This window comes from Fukomys damarensis, unplaced genomic scaffold (genome assembly GCF_012274545.1).
Source record: "Fukomys damarensis isolate Sample0158 unplaced genomic scaffold, DMR_v1.0_HiC HiC_scaffold_19, whole genome shotgun sequence".
In the NCBI taxonomy this organism is placed as follows: Eukaryota; Metazoa; Chordata; class Mammalia; order Rodentia; family Bathyergidae; genus Fukomys; species Fukomys damarensis.
The window spans coordinates 2,880,508-2,906,724 of NW_022900931.1; the positions used below are offsets into that span (position 1 = coordinate 2,880,508).

General features: G+C 49.1%; 1 protein-coding gene across 3 annotated transcripts in view; it reads right to left on the minus strand.

Moving 5' to 3' along the window:
- Tbc1d22a (TBC1 domain family member 22A) overlaps positions 1-26,217 on the minus strand; it is a 323,373-nt gene that overhangs the window by 152,149 nt on the left and 145,007 nt on the right. For all 3 annotated transcript variants that reach the window (XM_010634302.3, XM_033766172.1, XM_033766171.1), the window contains one exon: positions 6,154-6,263. In XM_010634302.3, coding sequence (XP_010632604.1) covers positions 6,154-6,263 — 110 coding nt within the window. The remainder of the gene's footprint in view (positions 1-6,153; positions 6,264-26,217) is intronic.

Here is a 26,217-nt window from a genome sequence, read left to right on the forward strand (position 1 = left end):
GCCCCTCCCACCCCTTCCACTGCAGGCACCCACCGGTTCTGAGATTGAGGAATTCTTCCCCAAGGAAAAGAAATGTAAATCACTAATTATAAAAGGCAATGGTTCTTTTCTACTCAAAGAAGCTGTCCTGCTAAGTAATAATCTAAGAGTAATAGTATGACTTCAGGGTAGGCAAATATGGAAGTCGTAATTCTGGAAGTAATGGCTAACCGACAACCTTGGCCTGAGTGTTGTTAGTGAAATGGAACGACTGGCAAGAGCACAGAACAATCCCCTGAAAGCCTGCCATGGCCTCACCAGCCAGGAACTTCCCAATGCAAGCCACCCCTAGACCCCAGGGACAGGAAAGGACACCGGTGAGATAGCAGCTTCCAGCCCCATCGGGCCTGGCACCAGTGTCCCCTTTCAGTGAAATCTTTTTTTAAAGAAATATTCAACAGAAGTGGCTCTGATATATTTCTGTAACATACACCAAAAGTCATCCCCAAAAGGCAGCTGCTAATACCCAGCAGCATTAGAAAGACACAGCCCATAAAGCCACTGGAAGAAATAATGGCCAAGTTATCTTTAAATACTGAATCTCAGGCTGGACCCTCCCAGTGCACTTGGAGAGAAGAAGCGCACCTCTCCTTTGGGCCCTCACAAGGCTGCAGAGAGTCAGAGCCCTGAGAACCCACATGCAGTCCTCTTGGCACTCTGCGGTCACACAGCCTACAGCACAAGTCACACAGAGCGGCACTGAGGAGAGTGGGCAGGAGACCAGCCAGGAACAAGAGAGAAGACAAGGAGACCAGTAATCTCTCCAAAAGAAGCTTACCTGAACCCCAAGAATGCTGCAGATCAAAGCCACCCTGGACTGAGGAAGGGAACCCAACATCCTGTCCCCAGCACTGAGCACTCCCCACTGAAGCTTAAGGGTATAGCAGGGGACGCTCGAGATCAGGACTCCTGTACCCGCACAGGCGCCCAGGTACCCAGCCAGATTGGGTCCCTCATGCCCCACAAAAACCAGCAACCACACACGGTGTGCTATGTGCCTGCTTTACCACAAAATGAAGTCTTTCTTACCACTGAATTCACCTCTCAGAACAAAACCAAGTGGAATCATTAACAGTATCGCACAGGTGGGGAAATTCGAGACCAGATGTGCTGGCTATTAGCCCAGCATCTTTCTATACAGTGCTTCTTCCTATGTGCTAACAAGACTCTTCCTGGACAGGACAGTCTGTGCACTGCTGGACATTTAGTAGCCTAACACTGTCAAACAATGCCAGGGGCATCCCCGTTATGACAGCTACCCAAAGCATCCAGGTCTTTCCCAGAAGCCCCAAGGAGGCAGCATGTTCCCACTGCCACATGGGACCACCATGGTGCCACTCCATATGGCTGCTTGGCCGGCCCTCTTGAACCTAGCCCACCTGCATTTCCTACCACCAAGTTTCGGCTCATCAGGGTCATAGTCTCCCCTGCCTGACCCAAACACAGCCCACACTGCTCCACTAGCTTGAACAGGTGGTACCAATGACCTCACATACTTGCTCATAGGGCCAAGCAGTGGCTTCCCAGCATCACTCTATGAAGTCTCCCCTGTAAGACCAAGACCTGGAAATGAAGCCGCTGCTCCTTTCCTTCCAGCACCAAAGGAGCAGACAGGGCGCTGTCCATCACAAATGAAGGAAGGCGCAATCACAGTCCTGGCTTCCCAGCTACACCATGAATCCCATGCAATCCGGGTCCCTCCACAGGACAGAGTCTGGCACAGCAGAGATGCTCCCCTAGCTGCTGGCCCCTAACCAGACCAAGGTCCACAAAGCTCCTTGGGAACCGCTATCACGGAGTGCGCTAGGAAAGCAGTGTTCTCTGCAGGCCAAACCTGCGGCTCTAAGACACACCCCCCCAGCCCAAACTATTAAGTGTGGTACAAATGCGCCCACTCTTGCCAATCCTGCTAAAAACTGACCTGCTAATCACTGAGAAGCAGGCAAGCGGAAGCCAGACTGTGGGCCACAGAATGGGAGGCACCCTGTGGGCTGCTGGGAGGGAAGGGGACACTTGGAAAAGGGCACGGCTCTGACCATGCCTCCAGGTCACCCTGTCTCAGTCGGGGCCCTTCCCGCTCTCCCATCCTGGAGTACTTCTGTACCTGCACGTTACCCTGCCCAGGCCCTGCCGAAGGACGCGGCTGCTCTTCACTCTGCCTCCGTCCTCACCAGTGCTTCTCCTTCCTGTCTGAGGAGCCACACGGCCATGCCACAGCTACACAGGAACCACCCAGCTACTTAACCACTACTGTGGTTCCCACCCCGGCTCCCATCTGCCTCCCGAGTCTTCCCATTTCAGGAGGGGTCTGGGAAGCCGCGCAGCTGGCAGACTTCATTAAATCCAATCTGGCTGGTGGTTACTTTTCTTGCGAGCACTGCACACACTGCTCCACTCTCTCCGGCATCTGCGGGCGCTGCTGCAATCTTCTTTCATCCACGCCCGTATCTTTACTTCTGTGGGTTGCCAGCCTGCCCTCCCTTGGGGACTCTCTCCTCCTGCTACAGTGCTCTCGTTTTCTGGTCCCCCGGTGACTTTGTTCTGTCTCATCTTCTCCAGACTTGTTCACTGAATGTAAGTAACAATGTCTTAAAATTCTCAGCTATCCTTATAAATCCAGGCTTTCCTCCAGCCAGGAACCTGTATTCTTCCTCCCTCTTCCACGTCTTACCTCTGTCTTATTTTTGGTATTTCTGTGCTGCCCACTCCGCAAATTTTCTCAGAGATGCATGCTGGCTAACTCCATTCTCTCCTGTGTCTGAAGACTTGTAAATTTTAGTGACTATACATTTGATGAGCAGCTGTTTAGTCCTTATGAAAATCTTCAGTCTTTTTTTTTTCCTTTGGTACTGAGAATTGAATTCAGGACTTGGCACTTGCAAGGCAGGCTCTGTGCCACTGAGCTAAATCCCCAGCCCAAAATCTTCAGTCTTACTCTCAGTTTTAAATGTTCTTTACATTTAACATTACATCCACCGGCTCTGTGGTACCTGCCTGTTGCTGGCCTAGCACCTGTCTGCTGACCACGGCCACAGCTTCGGTCCTCTCCTGGGCTCCCACTTCCGGCTCACGCTGCAGCTCTCTTCTACTCAGAACCGCTTTGTCTTCATTTCTCAGGCAGGACCAGCTTTGCTCCTGGCACGCCTTCCGAGCCCCGACCACAGTTCACCCACCATCCTCTTCCTTCCTGGAGAACTACCCTCATCTCAAGGAGTCCGATGATCCGTTTTCAATGTTTCCTGTCCACCATGGCCTGGCACTGGTCACCATCAGCCATCACCTCTCCCGGCCCTGCCAACCTGGTTCCAGGCTCACTGGGGCAGCAAAATGAGTGGGTCACACGAGCCACAGTCCTCCGAGGGCCCTGTACAGCAGGAGGTCCAACACTCGAGCCTAATCAATGGAATGAACCAAGGAATTTATAAAACCTAATGGAAAACAGAAACTCAAACCGAAGTTTCAAGGTCAACTCAAAGCACATCTACCATTATCCAGACATCAGAGGTGAAGAAAACAGACAGCAGTGGTCTATGTGTCTCTAGAGCGAGGTAGAGCCCAGTCCACCTCACTTCAGCCCAGCGGAGCCATGAAGCAGTGTGAAGAACCATGGCTGAGGATCCACGGCAAGCGGCCCCATGAGCTGTGGGATCTTGGGCAGGCGGCTCCATCTCAGCTCCAGCGGGCACACGGGTACAGACTCAGATCTGTCCAGGCCACGGCACCCACATCAAGAGGCATCGTCACACAGGAGACGCAGCCAGCATCTTCACCCTCACTATCGTACCCGTGGGTCACAGGGTCCCTCCGCAGTCCTCAGTCCCTGCGAAGAAGAGCTGGGGACTTGCAGTTTGGGTGTAGTGACTCCGCACTTTGTCTGTGGCAAAGGTGTGGGCCGTCGGCACCCTTGGGTGAATACGGCTGACTCGGTGAAATGCAGGGACGCTGGTGAAGGCCAGGCAGAGGGCCTGCACTTAAAACTGAGGAAGGTTTTCCCAAGGGCTTTCCATCGAGGCAATGATGGGATGAAATGAGGGCTTAAGAAGACAGTTCGGGAGACTAAATGTGAGGGAGAGAGACCAGAAGTAGGAGAGACAAAGGGGCAGAAGTAGCCAGGAATCAAGGACAGCAGCACCAGGGTCCTTGCAGGGCTGCCTCTCTCTGGCCCATGTGAGGCTGGGTTTCAAACCAGCATGCATCTAAGAAAATAAAATGATGGCCCCCTCGTGAGCACCAGCAGTCCCCAGGAGGGGCTCAGTGGGGTCGCCTGGGGGGGCCTTGGCCACAGGAACCACAGTTGAGCTCCCACATGGCGGGATGGAGGGACTGGCACCCTCAGCTGCAGCTTTCACAAGGACAGTTCGGAATCAATCGCGACCCCATGACAGGAGGATGGACGGCCACCCGGGGCTGCGACGCACTGTAAACGCAGCACCCCGAGAGCACAGCGCTTCCGCCCATCAGCCCTGTCAATAAACCAGGTCGGTAGAGAGCGGCTCAGGTGAAAAATGAAAAGCCAGCATCGATCCTGTTGTACAGCTGATCTTATTTACAAACAGAAGCCAGATAATCCTGTATTTACACGGCACAAGTTCCATCACTCACGAGCAGAAGAGTGACAGTGGAAATTTATAAAGTTTTACATTATGATTCAATCTCTCTTCTTGGGAGGGAGGGTTAAATTCTGGGGGAAAGAATAAAAATATGAAAACATTAACAAAAGAAGGGAAGTGATGAATTGAGGCTGGGCCAAAATATGTCTCCAGTGGGCACATTTTTCTTCACAAGAAATAAAATAAGTCATGAGGACGTCTGGATCAGCAATAGATACGAGGTTTCTACTCTTCAGCAACACAAAGGGATTCCAATTTCTTCTTGTCGTCGCCTAACTTATCAAAAGCAATGCAAACCCAGCTTTCCTCAACACAAAGACTTCAGTTAATTTATTCAAATTAAACCTCAGAGTCTGAATCTTTAAGCTACATTTTATAAAAGCCATGTTCTGTCCCTTTCAGAATCGGAGACCTCTTCAGCCAGGAGCACCAGGTAGGGCCCAGGGGACACTGAGGTATTCCCACCTTGCCTTGGCAGACTGGAGGGATCTCTAAAGCTGGAACAAGGGGCCCCCTACACGGGGCTTCCCAGGGGGGCTTCCCAGAGGGAACTTCCGAAAACTCCCATCAACCAAACCCTGCTCTGGGCTCTCCCTCCTGCGTGGGCATCGACCACAGTGCAGCGTCCCCTGTACCCCACATATGGGTGCCTGTGCTATACTGAGATGTCTGCCCTGTCCTACAGGGAGCTCTGGGGCCGCCCTCAAACTCCCTTCCACTCCCTCCCAAGCACAGAGCACAGTGCCCAGCACAAAGCAGCTATGGAGGAAAGGCACGTGTGCACAACAGGACCCTACACACCCCACCCTGCCCTCAAGGGCGATTACTGACCTCAGCCACCACCCCTGAGACATTCGCAAGCTCTAGTCCTCATTCCTAAGTGAGCCAGTAGGACCATCAGGGCACTGGGTAGAATTCTTGCCCCAGCCCATTTCCATAGAGCAGCCCTTGTCACTGCAGCCTTTCTGTGAAAATCCCAGTCAGGGATACCCACAGCACCCTGGCCATAATGCACAGGACTGCACTCACTCGGGTTTCTGACCAGGCTCAGCTGCAGTCTCCCAAGTGCTGAGGGCCCTGGCACCAAGGCTGGTAGGGCTAAGGGCTGCTCCAGCCTCGACCCAATTCTCTAAGGGGCAGGTTCCTCCAAATAACCTGCACCCCAGAGCAGCCACCCTTGGGTGCTGACATTAGAGTCTGCAGGCAGGAGATGAGGGACAACCAGAAGCTGTGGGGTCAGACTCTGTGCCCACCTTCCCACTGCAACCCTCAGTGGGACACTGTGAACCTCCATCCCAATGAGAAGCACACGGGATGCAGCTCCCATCTCACCAGCCACAGGAGCTGCACTGCCCCCATGTGGACACCAGAGCTCCCAAGCTTAGTAATAGCTCAGTAACAGGTGGAGACTAGGGCGCAGGCCTGCAACGCCTCTCCACAGAGGCCCCTTAGACCTAGGACCGAGTCTCTCTGCAGCCTCCGGAGCCCACAGAGTGCAGCTCACCTGGATGCCATCCAGCAGCTTGCTCATGCACCAGTAGGTGTCGGCCTCAACGTTGCGCAGCACCTCTGCGGGCACGCGGGAGATGTCGAGCGTGGCCACGTCGTCCTCCTCTATGCAGGCCAAGCATGGAAAAGACAAGGCACAGTTAACCACGGCAGGGTGGGAACCGCTGTCTCGCTCCGCCTCCACCCCATCTCTCACAACGCTTACTAAATGGCTTGTGCAGCCTTACACCTCATCACTTAATGCTTCTCAATTTTAGTACCTAATTAGTTACAGATAATTAATATTCTGAATCCTCTCCGATTAATTAATATATTTAATATATAGTAAATTATTGCTTCTCAGGCATTTCACATTCCACTAAGGAAGAACCTAGAGTATATTACTTAATTCCTAGTGGAAATCCAGAAGTTTCTCCATCAGATTTTCTAAACCCTGCTTCTAATATATTTATGTATTTGTTTGGCAATAATCCCCCTAAAAAACATGTTTCCAAGGTTAAAGTTTCCAAAACTACACTGAGTAAATACTTCTAAGTAGTGATCAAATACCCCAGAAAGCAGGAACACAGATGTGCTTCAAAGAAAACACTGACAGTAGTGCTCTAAACAATTTCTTCTGAACCTATAAAAGCATAATGAGAAAATATAACTTAAAAGTTCTTCAAATGCAAAACAGATGCCTAATTGAAATGGCTTATCAGATATTTGAACAAACTAATTTTAGATTCTTACAAAAATTGGTATCACCCAGCATAAAACTCTTAAATGTTTTTTTTAAATTATATATCCTATTTTTTTTAATTTTCTCACTTTTGTTATATTTGCAGATGTACATGCATCTTTGCAAGGAAAATGTTCTTTTAGAAAAGAAACATTTTAATCCAGAATGAATTTAGAAAGTTTTAAGCAGGGAAAAAAATCACAATAATGCTTACAACAATAACAACTGGTAATATTTACTGGGCGCTTACCAGGTGCCAGGCACCCTTCTGTGTGTTGCAGATGTGCCCACTCGTTTGCTCCTAGTCACAGCTCTGCTACTGATGCCATGTGGTCCTCATGGACCAGGACATGCACGGAAACAATGACCAAGGACAGGATGTGCTGAGCAACCTGAGAGCACCAGCCTCACCATAAGATCAGAACTTGCACCGTAACTGCTCCCCACAAGGGCACAGAACACTGCATGGTCCCTACCTCTCACTGTGGACAACCACGCCGCCTCCCTGGTCCATGGCTCACCACAGAAATCAGAATGACAAAGGCTGCATTTCCATCTGTCCTTCTGTCGGACAGGATGCTGCCAGCCATGGACACGATTCCGGTGTGGCTTAGCCCTGTAGCAAAGTAGGTCTCGGCCACAGACCCCACTGGCTCACCCAGTATACACCTCTCTGGGGCAGCAAGAGGGTGTCTAGAAGGGACACAGAGAGCAGTGGCCCTCACATGCTCTTTTCCTCACTCCACAGATCAAGTTTAAGCTTAATTCAGTGGGGGGGGGGGCTTTTTAAATTGAGAAATAACTAAAGGGTGATAAAATCTACCCTTTAAAGTATACAATCCCAGGGTCCTTAGTTTACTCAGAGTTGTGCAGAGCACATCCATCACCTGGGTCAGAGACCTTCGGCCATCAGCAGTCAGCCTCACTGCTCCCTCCTCGTGGACCCTGGCAGCCACCGACCTAACTCCTTCCCCGGGGCCCGCCGGTACTGGACATTTCACAGAGATGGGCACCTACACCACGTGGCTGCACAGCCAGCTTCCTCTCACCAGCACAGTTTTCAGAGGACATCGATTCTTCATCCTTCTGTGGATGAACAACACTGCACTGTAAGGATGGGCCACACTGTTTCTGCATTGTGTCTGTGGCCCCCAGGTTGTCACCATTGTGGTTGAGGTGCACAGCAGGTGGCAGGTACCATGTGTGAGAACCACTGTACAACCAACACGTAGGGCCAGGCCGGAGAGCTGATCCCCTGAAGAAGCTGTGCATTAAAGAAAAACGAAACGTGCAGGTACCAGAGTGGTCCAAGCGGCAGGAAGGTGGAAGAAGGGTCAGTTATTCCTTGGACTGAACTGTACAGGATGCTGCTACCCACAATGTACTGGGCCCTCATCCCTAGCCCTGTGCACACACTCACCACCCAAGGGCTAGCCCTGAAGGCAGACACACACATGGCCATGGCCTGGCCCTTCCCTCAGATGCAGGATTCAGACAACAGGCATGCCTGGTTGGCCATGGTTCCATCCTTGGCCCTCTTTGTGGCCTGAGCCCATATCCTCCGATGACTCCGATGACTCCACACTCTTAGCACACGGGGACGGCTCTGCCCACTGTGGCCCAGGCCTGCACAGTACCAGGCCTGAGAACTCTGCTAGCCAGGAGTGTAGCACTTGGCCTGAGCATGCCCGCTCTGAATACTGTCTCCAAATTCCCCAGAGTGGCCGAGCTGTCACAAAAGCAAATGCCAGGTCTCCAAATGCTTGTCAGTGCGCACCACAGGCAGCAGTGGGAGGGAACAGGACAGGCTTGTCACAGCCCTCAGTGTGACCCGCACTGTTGTCTCTCTGCTGATGACCTTGCGAGGTCGGGGGCACAGATACAAGTGCCAGTGGCCACCTCCCTGGGAAGATGGCTTCGGCAGAACCAATCTCCATCCCGCCGGTCTAGAGCACAGCTGATTGTATTTGGTATTCTCAGGGAATGGAACCAGCAACCATAATCAGAGCTTGTCTTGTGAGACATTTTCCATGGACATATTCTCTCTTTCAAGGGCCTTCCAAGCATGGAGCTCCTTCCTTAGCTATAGTAGGAGGTAAACAGGGAGACAGAGCCTCGAAACCCCAAGCCTTGCCTCGGCCACAGAAGCAGTGGGGCTCTTAGCCCGGACACACAGAAAACAGACTCTGTGTGGGATGGCAGAAGCCTCGATTTTTCTTCGTCTGTTTAGCTGGCTTATTATTTTATCCATGGAAATGTCGGCAGCCTATTCTAGGTGTCATTTCTCACAATGGGCCATTTGTTACTCTTCAGTGTAATGAAGTAATGGCATTTAACTCAGAGAACCCCTGTGCCGATTTGTCTTCCAAACGCCAAGAGAATCAGGATTGCCCTTCCTGCTAGAACAAGATAAATATCCCCCTCCCAGGCCCAAAACAGCAGCCACCTGCACTGGGGGAAGCATCAAGAGGGGCAGAGCATACTTCAGAAGCCCCCAGAGTGTGACAGTGGACCCCATGGCTGGTAAGGCCACCCAGAGGTAATACCACAGGGCCTCACAGAGCACAGAACACTGATGGCCCCAGGAGCACATCCTGGACAAAACCTGGGCAAGATCAGCAGGCTGTGCTCCTCTTCCAACTGCCAGAAACCAACCTGCTACCCCATCCTGAGGACGGGGGAGGCACACATGTAACCCAAAATGACCAAAACAGGAGAGACTTTAACTCAAGACCATGAGCTCCAAAGACACACTCTCCGCCAAGCACCCTGCTGCCCAGGAAGAAAGGAGGAGCACAGAACCACCAGAGGAGCCTCACGAAGCCAGGGCTAGAGGGGACTGCAGTCACAGCACTGACAGTAGAGTTTGGACGGGTTTCCGTAGTGTAGTGGTTATCACGTTCACCTCACAGCAGAGTTTGGCTCCCTCAATACACACCACATAAATGGGCTGGGGAAATGATGCCATCGGCATCAATGAGGATGGTTTTTCTACTAAGATCACAAGCAAGAAAGGAAAACGCAGACACTGAAGCGTTCCAAACAATCCTAGTGCTGTGGTCTAAATAAGGTCTTCCCAAGACTCAGTACTGGGGGTCTAGTCTCCCCTGCAGTGAGACCTACAGAAGTGACTGAAATTTGGGAGCACTGGCCTCATCAAGGACTGTTCCGCGAATGCGGATCAACCTGCTGACGAGCCCACAGCTGAATGGACTATGAGAGGCCTTGCCTTGCTGTAGGAGGAGGGTCAGTCGCTGGGGGCGACTTTGGAGGAGAGGACTTTTCTGGCTCTTCCCAACATACTCTGCTTTCTGGCTGCTGTGAGGTGGGCACCTTTCCTCTAGTGAGATATTTCCACCCCAGAGGCCACCAGCCACACACCGACACCTCTGAAACCATGGTCCATAATAAGTACCTCCCCTTCTAAGTCATTTTTCTCAGGTATAACAAAAGGCTGGCTAGTGTACCCAGAGTTTAGATGAAGGGACAGAATTCAAAGGGGAAAACTATAAATGCACAGGTGAAAACTGAAGAGGACAGATGGGCCTCAGAGGCTACAGCACCGAACAGGAGCTCTCAGGCAGAGCCGTCCCTCAGGGACCCAGGAATGGGCTTAGATGCTTTTCACCAGAGCCACAGTGACACCTCGCCCCACAAGCCACCTGGAGGTGGCCACAACATGAGCAGAATGCACCCCTGAACTGTGGCTGGGTCAGAAGTGTACACAGCCTTAACTCTTCCCAGCCAGGTGAAACTGACTAGGCTGGAGCCACAACAGGGATGGGCCACCTGTGTGAGGATCGTTCTTTTGGTCATACACAGTGTACAAACTCAGGGCTGAGAGTGCAGGGAAAGCAAGACTTCCCCTCTCAATCTTGCACTGGTGGTGGCAGCCTAATCAGCAAGCAGACCAGCCCAGGGCAGTTACAATGAGCAGTTTATCCCCTAGCATGGAGGTCCCCTCCCCAGTTGCTCATTGGCTGAGAGCTATGGGGTGTGCAATCTTCCGGGATGCTACTAGATTAGGCTACACCTTTGGCCCACTCCCTCTGCAAGCATTTTGTGTGTTTAAAGACAAATGATGAAGCCATGGGTGGGTAACCCAGTAGTTTTCCAATCAGAATCAGCATAGTGAAGCCATACTTTATTGACTATCTATCCACTCCTCCTTTGTTCAGGGACTTTCAGGTACCTGCCACTGCTCTTGTCTGCAGCTAGTAGGCGATTTTGTCTACTAGTAGCTTACCACTCAGAATAAAAGACTACCTTAAAATGGACCATTTCAAGTTTCTATTTCTTATACTGGGGGACTCTCTAAGGTGACATTTATCCTAAGCACATTACTAAAAATAATAAAAACTAAACCAACTCATTTCCTCTAAAATTTTACTAGGCTCTGGTTCTTATCATTTCATTACAAACTAACATCAACACTGGCATATGTGACACTGTTCTGGGGGTGCCCAGCCCCCTCTTCTCCCACAGTATCCACAACACCTTCCTACAGAGGCTACCCTGTCCTCTATTCCCTGAGGACAGCAAGATGAGCAAAGTGTGGACCCTGAGAGTCACAGAGAGGTTTAAAGCACACAGCCTAACCCCGGGCATCTGGAAAAAGTAGAGAAGTCACTTGGCAGCCCAGGGCAGAAAATCAGCAGTCCCCAAGGAGTCCACCAGAAAATGTGAAGTCACAGGGTGTAAAAACATTTAATTAAAGATAATCTCACTTGCCATCGTACATTGTGGAAAAGCTTTGGGGGATGATTTAAATAACCTTCTTTGAAAATGCTATCCTGCTATGGTAAGTTAAAACTTCAATTTGTAAAATAATTCCCTTTTTATCAACAACTCTATTTCCTTTTTGGCGGGGGTAGGTGTATGAGGGAATCAAACTTGGAACTTTGTGCTTGTGAGGCAGGCGGCAGCACCACTGAGCTAAATCCCCAGTCCAATTCTATTTTCTTTAAAAGCTCTATCCTTCACCTCAGTAAAGACAGGCACCCAGAGAACACAGTGCACAAGGGTGCCAAAAAGAGGGAGCCCTGGACACCCCCTTCTACTCTTTATTTTCTGCTGAAGGGTATAGAAAAATAAAAAATAGTTTTCCTAAGGAACAGTTATTATTTTTGCAAAAGGGACGAAAATGTTTTTTAAGCCACAAGAATAGCCCAGATCTGCCTTTTCACTCTCTCTCTCTCTCTCTCTCTCTCTCTCTCACACACACACACACACACACACACACACACACGAATATTTCTGGAGCAAAAACTCCCAAGGGATAATGCTCCTGTCTTTGTGAAAGATTTGAGAACCCTGTGAAGCATTCTGGGGTCAGTGTGGTCAGGGCGAGGAGTGTGGCTGGCATTCGTGGACAGGGACAGGGTCCATGATTCAAGGCAGGACAACACTGCACAACAGCCAAGACCCCCACATTGGCAGGGGCTCTGATCACCCCCCCAGTCTATGCAGATGGGTGGACAGAAGGATGGACACTCAGGGGTAGACAGGTGGAGGGGCATAGGGAACAATAAAAGAACAGCCTATCAAGCCTGGACAGGAGAAAACATCCAGGGATCTAATCGTTGCTTTGACATGCAAAAAGCTGTTTGAGGGAAACAAAGAGCAAAAATTTTCTGTCGAACTTTTCATGTCCAGAAAATAAAGAAACAGGGACACTCATGGGCCCCAAATCAAGAACATTCGAGTGGTGAGGACTGTGTGTGGAGGACAGCTGCCCAGTAAAGACTCCCACCACCTGCAGCTTTTCTGAGTTTGCACGGGAAACTGGAATGTTCTGCCAGAAAGCCCTCAGCGAGGGGCCAGCAAGGAGGTGACAGCGAGGTGACATGCTCTGAACCCAAGGGACTGCTTCCCTAGCTTCCACTTCCCCTGGCTGGCAGAGGAGGAGGCCTTGTGGTCACTGCCTGAATGTGCCTGGTACAGCCAGAGCTCCTGGAGGTATGGTTCCCTAGGTACAAACAGCCCCTCAGTCACATGCACCGCGTGGGCCTTGCCTTTTCACTCAAGAGAAGAGCTGGCCCCATAGGTCACCCTGCTTCCAGGGATGCCGGTGGGCTCCTTTCTCTCACCAGCCGGGTAAAATGGCCAGGATTCCAAGCACTAGAGCCGCACTCTATAATGACCAGGGAGGGCCCAGAGCACAAAGGCAAGCTTCAGCCTCACATTATCCCAAGCGGAGGAGCCAGGGGCTGGGAGGGGGCAATCCACGCATCCTCACGTGAACAGGACCCTCATGGCAGAGGACACTAGGACACCAACACTGGTGCACAGAACACAGGGTGGCAGGTAGAGAGCTGGCACCTGTCAGAGCGAGCTGGGGAGGGAGCAACGCCTGTTGTTATGACTACACTAATCACCTGCACCACACAAACCCTGCAATAAACCTCTCCACGTAATTAGGAGCTTAACTGGTAATCAAAAATATTCTGTTCTTTATATGGAAGCTGGAATTACTCTATGGGTCTAATCTTCACATTTCCCAACTTGGGAGTTTTAAATTTCAAACCCTGACACTTCGGTGATGGAGATTTTAAGCACTTAATTACGTAGGTTTGGGTTCCAACGCAGAGAAAAGTCCTGCTTCGGTGAGAGCAGCGTCACAACAGAAGACCATAAATTCACAAAACTCTTTGGTTCAGCAAAAACAACTAACACTATGATCAAATTGGCTTAGCAGGAGGAATGCTAAATTCTAATATAAATAATGTGCTCCTCAAGGCGATAGACTACAATCAGAGATCCCAACTCTGTCCTGCAGCTGTCAAGTGGGGCTGCCCAGCTACAACGGGCAGTAGGGCATGTGGTCAGTGGGTAGACATCAGCAGCAGGTGGTGACCACACACACAAGAGCAGTGTGCTGGGGCCATTTCCAATACCAACAGCCCAGCCGGAAGAGGGATCCCAGGTGAAGAGGACAAACCCTCCGTCCCGCCACATTCAGGGCCCTGGATGCACAGAAACACACCACATGCTTGGGCACAGGGTGGCAATGGGCAGAGCAGTCTGCCTGCTGCTGAGTACAGAAACCAAAGTCAGATTCCACAAGGAATTGGCTCTCTGGGCCACACTCGGGAGAATAAGAATGCTGGACTGGGTACCCAAGTGCAGAGTGACATACATTTCCTGGACCTGCCATCACACTTGTTTTGATAATGACATCTCTGCCTCTTCAAGATTTTTTAACCTCAGAACATTCTTTTAATTTGACTGGGCTTGATCTTAATTAAAGTGCTGTGAGTAGAAGTTTTTGTGAACAGAAAGTCCATTTGTTGAAACAGTGATTCATTCTATTAATAAGTGCTCAGCACTTTCATGAGCAGGAAACAAAATGGTAGGGTGGAAGGAAAAGGGAAAATGATGAAATAAGAACACCCTTAAAAATAAAAGAGATTTAGGGCCGGGGATTTAGCTCAGCGGTTCGGTGGCCTGCCTTGCAAGCGCAAGGACCCAAGTTCAGAAAGTCCATTTGTTGAAACAGTGATTCATTCTATTAATAAGTGCTCAGCACTTTCATGAGCAGGAAACAAAATGGTAGGGTGGAAGGAAAAGGGAAAATGATGAAATAAGAACACCCTTAAAAATAAAAGAGATTTAGGGCCGGGGATTTAGCTCAGCGGTTCGGTGGCCTGCCTTGCAAGCGCAAGGACCCAAGTTCAATCCCCGGTACAAAAATAATATAAATAATGATAATAAAAGAGATTTTTAAAAAGCACACCCTTAAAGCCTAGAAGAGTGGATGCATCACTCATTCGCCCACTGACAGACCCCTCCACTACGGCACTCACTCACTGCTGCAGGAAGACTGCTGACAAGGGCCCCACCGCCTGGGAAGTGTTCAGGGCCACAGTGACAGAGGTGCCTGGAACACGGCCCAGGCACACGGGCTGAGCGCATGGAAGCAGGAGGCAGCAGGAGAGGCGGGACAGGGAAATCTACAGATGAGGATGCACTCCAGGCTGCTCTTCCCTGGGGACGGAGGGCACTGTTAAAGTCATCTGTGCACTACAGGAGTTGGCGGGCACCATGACGTGCCAGTGTCAGGAGCCAGGCCCAATGGGTCCAAGAACTCGGGAGTGATGGAGAAAAGGGGACAGTTTTTCCCAGGGTGGCCACTGCTCAGCAGAGAGAACTCCAAATGGGTCACTGCAGAGTCATGTCCTCACCCTGCACTGCAGGGGCCGTGAACATGGCCTGCCATCACCCCCTGACATGACATCAGCTCTGTCGCCTATCTGGGTCTTCCCCTGCATGCTGCTGTCCCCCACTGAGGGAGGGACCCCGGGTGGGCGGTGCCTGTGCCGACATGAGTGCCCAGGACCCTCCATAAATGTGCCTGTGCGAGGCAGGCACAGCCTCCCCACCAGACCTCCCCCAGGTCTTAGGCTCTGAACCGTGGGTGTCACCTGAGACGGGTGGGCCCTGCAATCGTCTCATTCCACAGGGCGGAAGCTTGAATCCTGCACACACTGCACTGAAGGCTTAGTCCCTCATTCCTTCCTAATGAGAGACAGAGCCTGGGACTCTGGGCTAAGACCTCCTTTGTGATGCTCCATTCCAATCAGAAGGAGACTCTGCGGAGACGCTCACCTTGGAAAGGCTGTGGGCAGGAATTACACAGTGAGCAAGCTGAAGACACAAACTGATCATAAATCAATCCATTAAACTGATTTACTCCCTTTATCTAATTAAGTCAAAAATAATCCCTCAATGGATAAGCAGGTATTTAAATCAATCAGCAAAATGTTCTCTCATTCCAATCATAAATACAGGAGCCAAAGGGAAAGAAAGATGGACCCACAGGTGGCTCTGCTTGCTCATGAAGGCCTCAGTTAAACACAGGGAGGAGGGGTAATGCTCACCCCGTACTAGAAATAGTTCCCTGTGACAAAAAGTGACACCGCCACTGCCTGCCTCGCAAGCACAAGGTCCCGAGTTCAAATCCCCGTACCCCACACACATACACACACAAAAGTGACACCAGAAAGTTCAGTGAAAACCTCGGAAATGAGAAGTCGATGTCAGCCTCAGGGAATCTCATTATGCGGACTCATCAGACAAAACCCCAGCTGCTCAGAAAATGCCCAGGCCAAAGGGGAAACCTGGTCTGCGTTGTCACGTAAGACTGTTTACATAACTATAGGTGAAAAACTTCAAAGAAGTTAGAAAAACATTCAGAACTGATTATAGGCCAAGGATTCATACAAATAATCGATGAAGAACTATTTTGGCCAGAAACATCTAAGTGGACCAAATGAAAAATGAAGGAAATGCACTTAAAAGTTAGATATAAAAGATATTAAAATAGATATAAAAATTAGATATAAAACAGTTCAAATCAGGAAGCAATGATCAACATTACTGGCAATGATCAATACTGTTAAATCAAGTCAATTCAATACACTAAGACACACCAGTTCATCAATGAACTGGCCAGGACTGCTTAAAATGGTCCCTATTGATATGAGCTGTGACAACCATGCAGGTAAAAGCCCGGGAAAGAGGCCATGCAGAACAATCACAAACCCTACCAAAGTCTCTTGAAGTCCGAAGAGCCTTGAGTCCAGACAGAATAGCAGGTACCAAGACAGATGGGGGGGCACCATTCACCAGGAAGAACAGCCCTGGGTCTGGCCCCACTGGGTGCACAGTCTAGCTGTGAGCACCCTGCCGTGTGACAGAGGCAGGCCTGCCAGCCCTGGTTCTCAGTAAATGCCCACTGCTCTAACCAATAGGCCCTCCAGTTCCGATGTTCCTACAGGATAGCTCTCCTGGGGCATTTACCAAAAAGGAAGCCCCTTCCTCATCGATTATTGGTCTTCAGTGAGTCAGAAACATCAACCCAATGTGCTGCCTGTCTTGGGGCCACTTACGGCCTGGCTGAGCCGCTCTCATCATATTTACGGGGAGGGCAGGCAGTGACATGCCATTGGGCAGCCCCTGGCTTCGTGTACCAAGACTGACACAGGCTTGTGGCCAAGGCCTTGCAGCATTCAGCACAGCTATGGGAAAGGCTCCTATGGTCACTCAGGCTGGTGACCCAGCCCATGGCCAGGCTGCTGCACCCTCACCATGCCCCTGACACCCATTCACCAGGCGCGGATACATTCAACCCATCCAGACCTCTCCATTACAACCAGCAAATGGACCATAAAAATGAAGTAAAAAAACCGATTACATTGTAACTATCCCAACTGGCTATCATAGAAAGGCTACAAGGCCAGTCTATCAAACAAAAATTGGAAAGACAGTGTGTAGATTACATCACAAACCAAAACAAAATAGAACTGTTCCTTTCAACTTTTTTTTTAAAAATACAGCTCTGTTTGAAATAATTTAATCAATTCATATGGCTCTTCAATTTATCAACAAAGAGAAATGTGTGCCCCTGAAAAGAATGCATGGGCCTAGCTGTAAAACATGAAGCCAAAGCCTCACGCTTGAGATTTAGCACAGTGGCACCAAGCCTGCCTGGCAAGCACAAGGTCCTGAATTTGATCCCCAATACGGGGGGGGGGGGGGGACAAACAAATAAACAAACATAACATGAACACTTCCCTTCCTACTTGTCTAACAGCGTAGTGGCTCATGGTTACTACCAATTCTGCAAGTCAGCAGTAGTGGGAGAGGGCCCCTCCATCCCCAAAAGGCAAAACCAGGGAAAAGCCCCATGAGTAGCCTCCTTTTCAAGTGGCTGAGGTCTCACTTGTGAGCAGCTCCGCCCACTGTCCACTCCTGCCCTACGGACGCTTCATGCAAAGGGTGCTTCAGGCTCACTAGCCCATTTGGAACAGGATTTTCTATTTTACAATGCACGCCTCTTAGGGTGCTGCATAAGCTTTGAAAGAGCTGGTAGTGTCCCAGCTCACTCAGCCCCCTGTCTACTCTGGGACACTGGCCCCATTTCACCGTCATAAGCAAGGCCCCAATAAATATCTTTCCTGCAGAAGGGATGTGATCCACATTGAGGATGATTTCCTTAAGAAAAACTCCTCAAATGAAACTGGCACATGAAAGAGTTCTGTTCTGAGGCTCCTGACAAATACTGGTTAAATGAGTATGTGCTTTTGCAGGAGAGCTAGCAGTTCGGGATGCTGTCCACCTCGCTGATCCTCCTTTCATCTCCATATGCTGGAAGGTAGGAACACCTCAACATGAATGAGGGCTAATTTGCATTCTGTATTTCCTGTTATAGTCCAGCTCCCCTGTACCAACCCAAAGACGTAGATTCTCCTTTGCCAGGATCTTACAGACATCTGTATCTCCTACAAGAAAGTGCTCTCCTCTGGGCTGGAGCCACCTCATGTCAACCCAGCTCGGAATCTCTAAAGAGGCTCAGGAAGTGCATTTCAACCAAGTGCAGCTCCCATGGTCTTCAGGAACCAACAGGCACTATGAGAAAACATGCAATAAACTAAACTACTAAAATTAACACGGCCCAGGTAAATCTGCCCAAAACAATACTGTCTGACCAGCAACTCCCATAGGCAAGGAACAGCTCACACGTGCAGCTGTCATCAGGAAGAACAGCAACAGTATTTATCATCCCTGCTGCAGCCCTGCAAGTTCACAAACTAAACAAGTCCCTCAACTACAACAAGGTGGAAGGCTTACCCACACCTGCCAGACCCTTGGGTTCCAGAGGTCCTGGGACTCTACAACAGCCAGCAATGGAGAGGCTGGTTAAAGAATCATGGTCTCAGAGCAAATTAAAAGAAAACCGGAAATGGAGATAGATCTTTTGCAAATGGGAAGGGAATCTAGAGACAGAAGGAGAAGGGAAGGAGAAAAGGGGAGGAGGAAATGAAAAGAATTAAGATGTGTTCTGCACCAACTCCACACAAAGAATGTAATCATTGTGTACTGCAAATGTGTACTAATAAAAAATTATAAATAAAAAACATGGTCTCTGTCAACTCAATTACCTGCAGAAATGACTTCTGAGTTTCTTCTTCATCGTGTTTATGTTGTGATAACAAAATGCAAAACTGGGCTATGGGCATGGAACGTTTTAAACTGTGCCGAAATCTGGATGTGTGACTGAAGACTGGGACTAAAGGCTGCTAAAGTCTCTGTACCTGTTTCAGGTGAGGAGCAGCTCCCAGAACCACCCACATAGCATCCCAGCTGCCAAAAGCTAACTGTAATGATGTGACTATAAAATGGTACAGACATACACCGAGACCTAAGCAGCTGGGGTCTAAAGAGATGAGAGAACCTAATCAAGTCCACTGCAATTATCCACTAGGAAAACTTAAAAAGAAAGGGGAATTCTTGACCTCCCCTTGCCATATTTTCTAAAACTCTTAGCTGGTTTCTAAAACATGGAATTGTCTTAACATATCAATATAAAAATATCTGTTTATTCAAAAGCAGCTAAGAAATCAGAGTTCAAGCTGCCAAAGATAAAAAGTGAACTGTGGCTAATTCTGCTCATCCAGAAAGGGAGGGCAAGGGGCCCAAAGCCTCGGAGATCTAAACAGGCTGAGTGCTCCTGATCCACAACTCAAAATTCAAGGCACTCTGGGGTCCGAAATTTGTTGAGCATCACACTGGCATTCAAACTGTTTGAGGTTTCAGACCATTTCAGATTTCAAATTTTCAAATCAAGGGTGCTCAAACTATAAAGTCTAAGCAAATATTCCAAAATCCTGGCTGGGCATGGAGGCGCATGACTGCAATCCCAGCACTTCGGGAGGCTGAGGCAAGAGAATTACAAATTTTAGCCCAACCTGGGCAACTGAGCAAGACCCTGTCTCAAAATTTCAAAGCTGGGGATGTAGCTCAGTACAGAGGCCCTAGGTTTGATCCTCATTACCAAAGAAAAAAGAAAAAGAGAAACTTCTGAAAGCCAATATTCAGCACTCAAGTACTTTAGATAAGAAATACTCAACCATGTTTGTATTTTCCACCTATGGCATGAAGTTCTCTTCCAGCAAGAAGTCCTGTGCACAGGTTTCTGGTTTTTGTCTTAAGCAAATGGTTAGATATCTCTTCATGCTCAGGTGGTGTGGACAGAGAGCAGCCTGGACCTGTAAATGTCAGGTCAACTGGAGGGTCCTATGCCATTGGCCAAAAAAAAAGTAAAGAAAAAAAAAGATTTCTAAATTGAGTCCAACAGGGACTCAAGCCTCTGGTTCATCATGGCAGTGTATAACATGCCAGTGCTGAAGGAAAGGAAAAGCAGGCTCTCCAGATTTCCAGTTAGAGGCAGGTGAAAACAAACTGCTAACCAGAGGCAACAGCACAGGCCTGGGCCCCTCCTATTTCCTCACCAGTGGCCCCCTACACTGTGTGAATGCTTTCCCCAGATGCTCAAGGGAAACCAGTTTTAGTCTTTGACACCATCCTCCCATATAAGAAACCAGATCCATGTCTGGGCAGGAGCCTGCGGATGAAAATAGAGCTTTCCAAGGTCCCAGGCCAGCACTGAAAAGGCTAAACCAAAGGGCCCAGGAGCTGACGACTCAGAGAGCACATATGACGTGGGCCATCAGAAGAGTAGATTCCAGAAAACCAGAGGCCAGGCTGATGAGTAAAAGGACCAGCAAACTTGCCAGGGAAAAATTTTCTAGTGAGAGAGCACTGGTTGGTGGTACTCCGCTCAGAGAGAGGGGAGGTATGGTGGCTTTTGCCAGGCCTACCCCGGGCAGAATCAGTGCCAAATACAATCATGGGTCCCAGAGCTGTACCAAAGACCAGCAGAGGCAGAGGGAAGAGAGGCCAGTGGACAGTGGGGCAGAGGTGAGCCTTTTCCGTCTTTCACCTTCAGCAAATATCCATCTGAGCATTTGTCGGAAGCCCTTTCCAGGACTCTGGCCCATGGCTACCACCTCCTTGGCAGAGGTAAACTGAGCACCAGGCAGCTATAAAGGGTGCACTCTGCCCCATCCTGGGTAGTAAGGAATAAGCTCTTCCTCCTCTTGTAGGAGAGTCCAGGCTGAGCTTCCTGCAACCTCTTCAAGGTAGCCTAGCACCCTCACCCCTTGCTGGAGATCCCCAAGCTCAGCAAGCCAAGTTGTCCTCATTGTGAGATCTATGCAAGCTTGAGCAAGGTGCTATCCTACTGTCCACCTCTCCATCTATGTGCCCAGAAGAGGGTGTGTTCTTTGCAGCCCTCAGACCATTGCATTTGGCAACTTGCCTGGGGCACAGGACCTGGTGGGAAGTAGATCCAAACATCCCAGCTGCCCTGTCCCTGCCTGTGTCATCCAGCACTGCCAGGTGCCAGGCGAGGCCCTGCTTTTTCCATACTTGCTTCCCTCTCAATCTGCCCAACTTCCAAGCATCCTTTGAAACTGAGCTTAGTGGATCCTACTCAGAAAAAGCAGCACCCAGTGGATCAGCTGTGTTTACAATCCACAGACAGAGAGGGGTTGTCAGTAAAGGTCCACGTCCTCCCACTTACACACCATGGCCCGTGGCCCACAGTGGCCCGTGTGCATCACCACTGCCAGGGTGAGGGGACCTCACTTCTGCAGATTGCCCCAGGCCTCTGTCAGTACTGAGTAGGGGAAACATATCTCACCCAGCCCAATCCTTCAACTTAGGGGTGACTGAAGAAGAAGCAGGAGAAGGGGTGTCTGCCTCATTATTCTGTATCCTTCGTAAAGATTGGGTGCAACCTTCTGAGCAATGTCTCATCATAAATATAGTTCTTACACGTAATTTGGAGGGTACAGAAATGTATAAAAAAGAAAAATAAGGTATCCTCCCATGCAGTAGGCAGACATAACTAATACCTTGGTATGGTTTATAGTTTCATCAGTGACTGCTCCAACAAAACACCGCAGAGAAAGAAGCTCAACCAACACAAAGACGTCACCTCCCAGTCCTACAGACCCGAAGTCTAGGTTGGGGCGAGCACCCTCTCTTCTCCCGGTGGTCCTCCCACTGTCTATATCCTCATCTCCCTCACACAGCAGGACGCTGGTCACAGTGATCAGGGCACAGGGGCCTGGCCTTCTATTACCTCTGCAAAGATACTCTCTCCAACACTCTAAAGTACTGACGGTCAGGACTTCAAACTTTGGGGAAATAGTTCAGTCCATGAAATTCCAAGATACAAACACTTTTTAACAAACCACAACTGAAATCCAATGAGATTTTCTTTCCTGTTGTTTTGTGTGTACCCTGTTGACTTTTACATTTTGAAGGATTTTTTTCATGAAGTCTGTTTAAGGCTACATGAGAACCGTGCACCACCAGAAGGACATCAGCTCCCCAGTGGATGGATACTGGGAGTACCCACGCCCACAACTTGCTCTCTTGACTTCCCACACATTCCCACCTCCAGGACAGGGCACACCCACACCCTACAGCAAGCACCCAGCTGCTTTCCAGAAGGGCTGTCTCACCCGCGACTAGAGTGTCAGTCTCACCCAACCTGAAAAGCACTACCATCTTTTTAATCTGTGCTGTCTGAAAGACTAAAATAGAACTGCATTATTGGGTCAATTTGCATTTTCATTACTGTGAAGCTAGACTGTGTTTTTAGTTTATTAGTCACTGGTGTTTCCTACTTTGTAACATCTTGGCTCATTTCAAAAAGAATTTTGTCACTGTGTGTGTGTGTGTGTGTGTGTGTGTGTGTGTGTGTGTTCCCACAAATATAAGAAATGGTTCACAAAGATAATAGTGACTACAAGCTCAGGCAAGGAAGGAAAGACAATCTTAGGTGTAGACACAACCTCCAAAGGTGCAGGACCCTGAGGAGGCCCCAGAAGTTACAGTGACCTTCTGGTCGATGTGAAGCAACTCTGCACATCAACATAAAAGAGAACTGAAATTAGGGTACCATGCTCTGGGCACTGGAAAATAATTTATTTTATTAGGCCTTTCTTATTCAATTCAACATTAGTGTATTTTTAATCAAATATATCAATATGTACTAATTAACCCTGCTTTGGGTAAGTCAAAATTAACAAACCACTTCAATAATAAATCAAAAAATTATAATTAGTATTTTAATTTTTTATAAGTAACATACCATGTAACACTAGACTGAATATTATATTACCACCATATAATTACACCACAACTTATTATACAGCCCATCCTTAACACTGTTATTAGACTCATAAAATATGCTCCCAGAATGAGAAAAAATAGCTGTCAAGAACCGCATCTTATTATTCAACTATTAAACTTTCTTAATCATCAATCAATTTAATTGCTCCTGACACGGGTTATAAATAACATTTTGTGGTTCAATAAAATACCACGGGGGTAACCCCTTCACTCCCACAGCTCATCAGAAATTCCTCCTTGGATATTCTGATATGATCTACTTATCCTGCACTGGAATTCAATCATTTCCATCTCAAATGCATGCAGCATTTTGCTAATTTATGCAAAAAGTCACTGTATTAAACTGTGCAGTTATTCCCATTAGACCCCTAATGAGCAGGTGACCCATTCACTCTGGCCCGAATTGGGCTGAATAGAGACCTCAGTGCTTATCCGTGCTGGGGGATGGTGATGCCACCCAACCTGTGCTGCAGCCGGCTGTGGCGGTCGGCGGTGTCCCCGGCTCCCACTGGGCACTCAGGACAGGAGCTACACAGAGGGACCACAGGGAGCGACCCAACTCCAAGCTGAGCAAGGAAAGACAAAAGCACAACACAAGAGGAGGAAAGAAGACTCCACTCATTGACCACGGCCCTGCACTTGCTCTACTAATTATGACCCGGCGGCCAGCAAGCAGGCTGCTGTTCAGCTTCCCACAGCCCTGCTCCCTGAGTTTCATTTGAGGGAGTCTGTGAGCCTGGAGGACTCACTGGCTGGCGGGGCTGGCCTGCACCCTTCCTTCTTTGCAAGAATGCGCACTGCGGTAATGAAGTGCTGTAACTGAGGGTAGGCCAGAGAGCCCTGCAGAGCGAAGCGCAACACAGGAGTCACAGTGACAGCACAGTCATAGCACCCAGATATAATGGCTGAGGACCAGATGGAAAACCAGCTTCCTGAACCTCATGAAGATAGAGGGCTGGGGTGTTGCTTCCAGGGAAGCGGGGAGTCACCCTTCTCAGAGAAGGAGGGTCTCCAAGGCTTCATGAGGAGGAAGCCAGCTGACATAGGCCAAGAATAATTGATAGGTGTGCACTTTTAAAAACACACCTGTGTAAGCACAACCACTATGGAAACGAGTACAGAAGAGTGAAAGCAGGAATTCCATTTGGCCCAGCCATACCTGTCCTGAGTAAAGTCCCAAAGAATTAAAGACATCATCCTAGAGTAATATCCACAGACCCATAACTCACCATAGCTAGGCTCTGGGAGCAGCCTAGATGTCCAACAACAGACAAATGGATAAAGAAAATGGAGAATATATTCACCAAATAATATCATTCAGCCATAAAAGAAGAATACAATCGTGTCATTTGCAGGAAAATGCAATGGACCGGAGACCATAACACTAAATGAAATGAGTCAAACACAGACAGTTAAATATGGCACGTTCTCTCTTATATGAGAAACCTACAATGTAAGTAAGTAAATTAATAAAATAAAGGAGAAAAGGTAGGAAAGAAGAAGGCAGGCTTTCGGAGATGGGGAAGGGAATCAGGAGGAACAGGAAGGCTAAATGAAGGTACAAGGGTGGAAAACAACCGAGATGTGTTATACACAGGTGCTAATTTCCTAAAGCAAGCAGCATTACTCATCTCACACAGCTTCCCTCAGTGGCCACAAGGCTCAGCTGACCCACAAGGCTCTCTGGACAGTGAGGGCCACTGCCCCCTACAGCCCTCCCTCCAGTCACCAGCCTGGTCCCTTGGGGTCACTGCTAGACTACAGGTCTCACAGCCCAGGCCTCTAACTGCCCTGCATGACCCTCCATCCTCTTGCTCCCAGACAGTGGGTTCTTGAGTGGTCTGGAACCCAGAGCCAGGGCCAAACACGACATCCATGAGTCCCTGTCCAGATTTGGTCAAAACGATGCCTCCTGTCCCCAGAGAAACATAGAATATGAAACCTCTGGCACAGCTTCAGTGGGTACTTGTGATACCTAAGTATGCAGAATGGTGAAGCCACCAGAATGCCAGAGCAGATCACACACATGGAAGGGGCTAGAGGGCCATGAAGACACGCAGAGAGAACCAACACCCAGGCAGCACAGCATGAGAGCAGCAGACAGAGGTGTGGGACATGGCAGTGAGGAAGGGGACAGCTCAGTGTTCTGGGGCTACTGAAGAAAAAAGCTTTCAACAATGCAGAGGAACGTGACGACCGCAGAGGGCGACAGCACGCAGGGTGAACAAACAGTCACCAGAAGCTTCAATAAGGATTTGCTTGAGAAGCCTGCAGGGCCACCTCTGTTCCTGTGTGGACACCCCCGCCCTAGGATGCGGGGCTCAGCAGGACACATGCTGATCTCACGAGCAGTAACGGCAGCCTCCTCTGGCCGACTTTTGCCCTTAATGCAACAACTGCTCTAGCTCCAACATGCTAAATGCAATTTCCAGGGGGATGAGAGGAGACAGGTGGCATCATTTCCTCACCTCTCCTGGCAGCACACCTGCACTGTCACCCACTCAGGGACTAAAGGACCGAGCACTGAAAATAAAGATATTTACTTCAAAATAAAGCTCCACAGTTGAGCCTTCTGCATCAAGCAGCACAAATTCCATTAGCTATAAATCAGCTTTATGAATTTTGTATGGATCGAAAAGAAAAAAAAACATCCATCACTGTCAAGATGCGTGTCCACTTCCTGCCTCGCAGCAGCTGGACAACAAACCAAGGACTCGTCCCTAATGACGTATTATCAAAGTCAGGCTCTGAAGACTCGAAGACAGCATCAAAGGCGGAGACACCCTCACCTTGCAGGAAACACAGCCCTGTGGATCTGGACTCCAATTGCTCCTTCAGCACAACTGGACTGACTGCGTATTTTCAATCCTCACTGCTCGGGGCAAAACCGCACACCCTCCATCATCCTTTGGAAATACATAATGCATGAATCACACAACCAACTGTGAAGGCCCAAAATTAGACACTGCAGCTCAGCCTCAGAAAATGCTATCATTTTAGAATGTTCTTCTGAAGCGGTTTTGTGTTTTATTGGCAAACTGGTGTATTATTATTGCAATAATAATGATTTAAATATAAATACCATTAGTGCTATAATAATAATAATAATACACATGTACTTTGTGGTTCTATTTCAAAGACTTCACAGCACTCACATATACTCAATCATTAGCCTCCCAAGGAGAAGGAAGGCTGGAGGGGCTGTCTCGGTTTTATGGATGCTGAGTCCACAGCAGAGAGGTAAACGGGAGGTGGGCTGAGGTGAGGCCTAGAAACAAATGAAGGCTGGGA